Source organism: Austrofundulus limnaeus, unplaced genomic scaffold (assembly GCF_001266775.1).
Source record: "Austrofundulus limnaeus strain Quisiro unplaced genomic scaffold, Austrofundulus_limnaeus-1.0 Scaffold332, whole genome shotgun sequence".
In the NCBI taxonomy this organism is placed as follows: domain Eukaryota; kingdom Metazoa; phylum Chordata; class Actinopteri; order Cyprinodontiformes; family Rivulidae; genus Austrofundulus; species Austrofundulus limnaeus.
This window is the reverse complement of record NW_013952734.1, coordinates 615,349-623,203: the sequence shown is the minus strand read 5'-3', so window position 1 is coordinate 623,203 and position 7,855 is coordinate 615,349. Positions and strand designations below refer to the sequence as shown.

Below are 7,855 nucleotides of genomic sequence, written 5' to 3'. Positions count from 1 at the left end.
AACAGTCCTAATACTTTTGGTCCAGACCTACTTGTAAATAATTTTCTTAACTATTTTTTTTTTGAGTCTGAAACAAGTCTTTACAGTAACGACAGCTTCAACATCACAGATTAATGCATTAAAATAACTAGAGTTTCTCACACAGGAAGCATCTTTTTTTAATTTATTTATTTATTGCTCAGACAAAGGGTGACAGACAAACTGGCTCTCTGTTGGGGCTTGTTTACATCGGTTACCATGACGGGGGCGTGGTGCTGCAGGAGGGAGCGCAGCCCTGCAGCGAGCCAACGACTGCATGAAGGCTCAGCTCGGCCTCAGCTGCTCCCCCAGTGACGCTGCAGGGACAGGGCTGAGGCGTGTGGCCTCGGCAGAACATTTACCATTTCAAACTCAAACGTCAATGATGAGATTATCATTACTGTATTTTATTTATTTATTTTTTTATTAGGTCAACATCCTGAGACTTTTACTGCCTTCTGAGTTAGATAAGTTTTACAACTTTGGAGCTACTGAAGGAAAAAAAAGGGGGGGTAATTAAGTTTATGGAGCGTTATAAGTCATTTGAGTTCAGCTTTTTACATGTAGAGTGTGATAATTATAAATATGAAATATCTGTCTAAAACAAAACAAAACAAAACAATGATAAAATCTCAGTTTATTTTGATTCTAAAAATGTTCCAGTTTCTTTAACTTTATTGGGTGAAATAGTGCTGCCATGCAGAAAGACAGCCGATAAAGAAAAATAACAGGCCTTGAAAGTATGCACAACACCTGTCATGCCACAGATTGAAAGAAAGAATTTCTTTTGATGAGAAAGAACAGTTTTAACTTCTCTCTAGTTTTAAAACATCTTGATGGGGTTGACTCTACAATGAATGCAAATCTTTAGATAAAATCTCTGCATAGAGTAGTCTCAGCTACCACACTAAATTTAAGCTGCATTTCTGTAAAAATGAGCATTTTTGTTTTTCCCATAATTTGTTGGTTGTGGTGACCATCTTACGTTGTGCTAACTCCAAAAATGAACCTGTTGTAAATGTACATCCAATGCATGTATATGGAAAGTTTTATTAAAATTTGTCCTGTGGTTTGGGAGATGTTTTGCTAACAGACAAAGTAGAACCCAATAGTTAAGGTCCAAGTTAAAAAAAAAACAGATCTTTTGTGACCTGTTAGAGCTTGGAATACGAGTTGGGAATGACTCTCAGCTACTACCACACCAAACTGTAGTTCAATACTTGTAAAACTACCTTCATTATAGCTATTTTTGTTTTTGCTGAATTTGTTTAGCTGAGACAACCATTTTGACTTGGGTTAACTCCAAAAATTAATCAATTGTAGATGTACATCCAATGATTATTTATCATTCAAATCTGTCACACATGGTTAAAAAATAAAAAAATAAATAAATAAATAACACAAATTTAACAAATCGTTTATTTAGGTTGGATCAGAAGAAAAAGATCCCACACATTAACATGGGAATGTTAAAAATAATAACAATAATAATAAAAAAAAAAACAGTCCAAAATTTATAAAATAAAAACAAAATTTCAACTAATTGTTTTATCTGATTAAGAACTTCATTCATCTAGTTTGAAACATTTATTTCCAGGGAACGTTTCGCACGGTTGGGCCTGAACCTGCAGATGAAAAACAAAATAAAACAAAACATGACAAACAGTCCAACGAGCGAAGACAGATTTGTTTTTTACAGTCGTGTTTTATGGAAATAACGTGGAAAACGCAGGACATAAACAAATGTAAGGAAATGACCGACCGGACGTCTGTTTTCAGTACCTGTCTATTTGTAGGTGTGGCTCTCGGTTCCACCGCGTCCAAATCCTGAAAGACAAGAAGAAGAAAAGAACGTGAGAGATGTTTACTGAACATTTACGGCCGACAAAACTTCATCCTCAACCAGAGCTGTTCTGACTGAGGCAGAGATTTATGACCCAGCAGGACAGAGCCAACGACCGTCTGTCATTTATAGTGTAATCCTTTGGTCGCCAGAAGCTGGAGCCTGTGTGTGTCTGTCTGTTAGCAGAATATCTCATGAACCAGTCAATGGATTAGAAATAAACTCTTGGATGTAAAACTACAACTGAATGTTTGGAGGCAACCCAAATCAGGCTGGCTGTCACAGCGAACAGACCTTAAACACACAAAGGGCTATAAGTTTGTAAAGGTTCCAGATTGGACTAAAATTTGGTGTGGCAGTAGCTGACAGTCATTACCAACACAAATCATAATATTTCAACAGTGCACAACATGTTGACGCTCCCTCACTGACAGAGACGCTCCCTTACCGCACTCACATGTGCTTTCAAAGGACATTTATCAGTGCTGTGTTAGAAAAACTCAGCTGCTCTGATTGCAGTTGCTGATGTCTGCAGCAGGAGTTGCTGAACGCCTCTTATTATGTTGCAAAGAACAAAATACGTCCAAAAAGGTCTTTTAATAATCTGACTCTTATTACGGTTGTATCCACACTGCTGCATACTTTTAACCTGTCTCTGGGCCGATGAAGTTTATATTTATTTCCTCCTCTGCACGTCTATAGGGCTTGCGGGGTTAAACAAAAACAAACAAACAAACAAACAAACAAACAAACAAACAAACAGTGTTGTATAAAGTACCACAAAGTCATACTTGAGTAAAAGCACAAGTATCTTATCATAAAAAAAAACTTTGGTAAAAGTTAAAATCTTCTCTAAAAATATCACTTGAGTAAAAGTCTTAAAGTATCTGATATTTTTTGTACTTATATCAAAAGTAAATTTCTAACACAAAATCTACTTAAGTATTAAAATTAAAAGTACTGAATAAATGTGAGCAGTTAGATTTACCAAAATGATTGATGATGAAATGAAATTGGAGAAATCTTGTATATACACTCATGTTCACAACCGCTCACAAACAGGTGTTCTGATCCGGTGGGTTCTGACTGGTCACTGAGTGTGTATATATGTCTGTGTGTATATACTGATTGACTCTTTTAAATGAAACCAGAGAGCGTTGACAGAGAGGAGAAGGTAGAAATGACTCAGCCTGTAACTGAAAATATGAATGGAGGACAACAGAGCTGCTTCATGGAAGAAGAACCTCAGCTTAGCCTGTTAGCTTTGCGCTAGCGTCCACACTATATTGCCTTATATGTATTAGCTCAGTGCTAACGCGACAAACAAGCTAAACTGAGGTCCTCCATCCTGAGTCATTTTTGTGTTCCCCTCTCTGTCATGTGGATGGAGGACCTCAGTAATGAGAGGAGAATGTGTAGCGCTGAGCTAATACATATATATGGTGATAGCGTCTGGGCTAAGGCTGAAGCTAACAGGCTAAGCTGAGGTTCTTCTTCCATGAAGCAGCTCTGTTGTCCTCCATCCATATTTTCAGTTCCAGGCTGAGTCATTTCTACCTTCTCCTCTCTGTCAACGCTCTCTGGTTTCATTTAAAAGAGTCGATCATCAGATATTGTCCAAGATTAGCCTTCAGGGTGGATATAACTCGCTAGCAGCCTCGCACCGATGACCTAGTTGATGTCATCATTTACCCAGAATGCTTTGCATGTAAATAAAATGGCCCCGTTCATGTAATATATTTTTAAACTTTTAGTTTATAAATTATAAAAACTGAACATCCTACAGTATTTTTACAGTCGTTATTTTACAAAGTATATATTTATCATATAAAGTCTAATGTTACAACTAATCGGGGATCCCTTTAAAAAGGTTTAGATGTATGCTGAGTGTTTGACATGGATTATGCTCACCTTTAGGTCCAAACATTGCAGCATAGCAGGGGTTGTGACAGTATGGCTTCCCTTCGTGCTGCAGGAGGAAAGTTACATCACAGAAAGTCATTTCTGAGGGGTTTGAACTGATCATTTAAAATATGATGCTCTGTTTAATAGCTATGAGCAGTTAGGATCTTGTCAGCCAACAGAGAACGTGAATGATAAAAGTACTGAGAATGTTTTGACAGAACATCGCTTCAATAAGGAGCAGACCGTCCCTGTAATATTTAACGTTCGTGTCACATAGTTCAGATAATTTACCTCAGCGTGGGAGCCGGCCGACAGAGTCTTGTTGCACTTCTCACACTTCAGACATGGCCTGTGCCAGTCCTTCCCCAGTGACGTCACCTTCTCAGCTGCCGAACACACAGAAAGGCACGTTTATTAACATCAGTCCGCCACACATTCTCACGCCGTTGTTTGGACAGGAGACGGAGGCCGGGGAGTCGCACTGCAGGGCGCATGAGCTCAACCAGTCGTGACTCGGAGTCCAGCCTCAGTTTTAAAACCACAAAGATCACGACAGATTAGCTGGAGGACATCGCAGGGTGTGGTGTTTGAAGGAGGACGAGAAAGACAGAGTGTCCCTCTGGAATCTGTCCTCCTCCTCCTCCTGCTCCACAAACTCCCATAAATACTGTCTTTATCTGCTAGGGCTGATCTGCACAAAACGCCCATCAGGGGGATGGCAAAACAAGGGAAGGAATCTGAAAAGTTTTATTTTTTTATTTTTTTATATTTTTGTTGTGCAATGGGAGCTGATGGCTGAAAAGGAAGAAGCAGACTGTGACGAAGGATTTGCATAAACTGACTATTATTTTCTCATTTTCAGGAAGGAGGACATTTGGGGATAAACAAGACACGCCTTGAGAGCTTTTTGTGAAATTGTTGCACAGGACATGATTAACATCTGCAATGTTTTTAATATATTAAAGACAGGCATGAAACAATGAAATGCCTTTATTTATGCTGCAATTCATGCAGGATGAGACAATAACAGAGTAAATAACATTATGCACAACCTTATGTGATATCCCAAGACGTCACACATTGACTCTCAGCCACAATCGCACCAAGCTTTAGCTCAGTATTTGTAAAACGGACTAAGCTGTAGCCATTTTTGTGACTTTTGTTCCTAAATATTTTGGTAACAGACCACACAGATCCAATCAAAAAGGTTAACTATGTAATCAGACCGAGCCCAGCAGTAAAACTCTGTCCTTATCAGCAGAGATCACGCCCACGTTATGGCATCTGATGATGCTCTCTTTGCTGCTTCCACCTGACAGGAAACCTGATTTCTGTGCGAACTTGTTATGGAAACCATCCAGTAAACACAAAGACGTCGTAGACCAGGCAGCAACATAAACACTTCTGCTTGGACCTCATGACAGAGCCAGTTTGTGGCTTCCAGAACAGTCCGTCCATTGATGCCAGAACAAAAACCCAAAATATTTCCACGGTCCTGCCGCACAAACTGTCTGCACTCTTTCCATCAGCAGGGAGAGGCTGTTGGACATCCATGGTTCAGACGGGCAGCAGCAGCCTCATTGTTTCATTCTGAAGGTTTAACAACATTCGGTTTGACGAAGAGCAAATCGAATTAAAAATATATTTATATATTTTAAATTCGACTGCAGTTCTTTCTAAAAGCACACAACATTCTGTAAATGTTTCAGCCTGGTTTTAAAGCTCTTCACAGTGCTGAAACTGCACATTAAAACGTTTTTAACGATCTTTTATTAGCTCCAGATTCAGGAGACTCAGCTGTTCTTTGGCTTTTAGACCCAACAGCTGCCTTTGACACAGCTGACAGCAGGGTTCTGATCTCCTGGCTGGAACAAAGTGGTATCAAAGGCTCTGCACTGGGCTGGTTCAGGTCCAGGACAGGAGTTCCTCTGTAAGCCTCTATGTGTGGAGTTCCACAAGGATCCATTCTTGGACACATTTTATTTGACAACTATTATGGTTGCCATATGTTCCGTTTTTTTAGAAAATTCAACATCTCTTGTCATTCTTATGCCGACAACTATCAGGTGTGCTCGCGTTTTCAGGTTTTTTTGTATTGTGTGCCAATTGCTTTTAAATGGGCAGTACAAACAAATTTGAGTTGAAAAGCAAAAACAACATTACTCTGTCTTTTGGTGACAATTACTAGCTCATTTAGGCAGGAAATAGTTGGTCTGTTTGTTTTTCTCTCCTGCAGCAGCACAATATGATCCATGTAAAAGGAGAAGGTCCAAACACTCAGCTTTGGGTTTGGCTGCTAATCGCCTCTGTGGAAAAATACGTACTGAGCTGCAGATGATGTGATAAATGGGAGAATAAAAACAGAGTTATGTGTGCGTTGCTGCTTGGATGAGTTTGTCTTTTGATCCACTCACAGCAGGAGCAGAGGGAGGGAGGATAGAGGTGGATTTTGGCAGAAGAACCCTGTTTTGTTTATGCTGTCCGGTTATCCCTCACAAAGCTTCGATCTTAAATTACAATCTAACCTGATAACAACAAAGCTCACAGGACGCAGGCTGCAGAACATTAATCTGCAGGAATATAAAATGTATAGACACATGTAAGCCTTACAAATGGATTTTATTTTCTTTATTTCTCTCTTTATAAAGTTTAAAATGTTGCAGTCAAACTTACTGTTTAACCTCAGATAAAAAAAATAAAATGAGCTCGGCCAACCTCATCACTGCTCACATGCAAATGATGTAACCAAAACCTACTTTGTTAAAGAAACTCAAGTATTTTAATCCTGTCAGTTTCATTTTGTGCAACATTTGGTTGTTTTTCTCAGTTTGAAGCAAATATATTTGGACTTTTGTAACTTTCACAATAGATCTCCTTTTCTGTGCAATGTCTTAACATTTCTCATTATTTCACAAATCAACAGTTATTTATCATAAGACACATAAATGAAATTAACCTCAGCTCCACAAAGTTTATGCATTAAAAACAAGTTTGTGCCAGCTGAAACCAACATACAACACTTATCTAAACTAAATTACTTTAAAAAAGCTTTGAGTGTAATTTTGAGCAGGGCATTTTTTCTTTTTAATTATTATTGTTGTTATTGGTCTTTTTAAACTTTCATGTAACTGTCATGTTTCAGCCATGTGTTGCTGACATTTAACTTCCTGTTTCCTCATTTGAGTAAAAAAGCCGCTAAATTGTCACTAAAGCAGGAAATAAAGTAACGCATTCCTGTCCGTCAAAACAAGCTAAAAGTAATCATTCTTACCGAAGTAAACCTCCTTCTGGCACTTTGGACACTTGGGCATGTTGTCGCAGCTGCCTGTGCAGATGTGGAGAAGACAAAGTAGATCCTGCGGATGGATACTGACGGGGCTCACCTGTTAGCTGTGCCGGACCACGCCTCACTGCAGCGCAGATGTGCCTCCTTCAGTATTTATAGCTGAAACTTTTCTTTTTTTTTTGTCTTGGTGGGAGAGGCTTCAGGCTTCAGCTGAAGCAGAGGGGACGTGCAGAAACGTGACAGAGCTGACATTACAGGAAGTTTATCACTTTGAAATGTTCAATTTATTTGTTCCCCATTGAAATAATTATTTTATCAGTTAATCAGTAAAACAGCATTAAAACTGATAGAGCCCTAAAACAGAAAGAAACTTTGAGCAGAGCTTTAAACTGAGATCAGCTTTGAAAAATAAGTGCAATTATAGTTGTTTTTGACAAAACTTGTAATTAAATTATGCAGAATCTTAAAATGAATATTGAGAAATCTGTCAGCGCTCAAAGGTTGTGTTGAGAATCTCAGTACAAAAAAAGATAAAAGAAAAATAAAAAGCATTAGCTCACTTTTGATAAATATGGCTGAGCTATTGCATTTTTTTGTGTTTGCTATTATTGATTTGTTAACATCTAACCAAACAAATCACATTGAGATATTTTGCAAGGGAGACCTGGGTCTGAAGACAACCCAACACGAATGTTTTTGAACTGTGGGAAAACCGGAGTGCATGGAAAAACCCACACAAGCTCCACACAGGAAGACCCCCGGTGCAACCTGGGATTGAACACAAGACCTTTTTGCTGTGAGAC

The 7,855-nt window shown here is 38.8% G+C and overlaps 1 protein-coding gene across 1 annotated transcript; it reads right to left on the bottom strand.

Moving 5' to 3' along the window:
- Positions 1-1,419: 1,419 nt before the first annotated feature.
- crip1 (cysteine-rich protein 1) lies at positions 1,420-7,188 on the bottom strand. The gene is made up of 5 exons (XM_014022509.1): positions 7,038-7,188; positions 4,058-4,152; positions 3,773-3,830; positions 1,801-1,845; positions 1,420-1,643 (listed from the first exon to the last, which is right to left on the bottom strand). The coding sequence occupies exons 1-4, from the start codon at positions 7,075-7,077 to the stop codon at positions 1,805-1,807; spliced, it is 234 nt and encodes a 77-aa protein (XP_013877963.1). The 5' UTR covers positions 7,078-7,188; the 3' UTR covers positions 1,420-1,643; positions 1,801-1,804.
- Between the last annotated feature and the right edge of the window lie 667 nt (positions 7,189-7,855).

Excerpts from the sequence above, each read along its gene's own strand:
- crip1 (XM_014022509.1), bottom strand. The coding sequence starts at position 7,077 with ATGCCCAAGTGTCCAAAGTGCCAGAAGGAGGTTTACTTCG. Across the intron at positions 4,153-7,037 it reads CCAGAAGGAGGTTTACTTCG|CTGAGAAGGTGACGTCACTG; the intron begins GTAAGAATGATT and ends TGTGTTCGGCAG. Across the intron at positions 1,846-3,772 it reads TGCAATGTTTGGACCTAAAG|GATTTGGACGCGGTGGAACC; the intron begins GTGAGCATAATC and ends CTTGTCTTTCAG.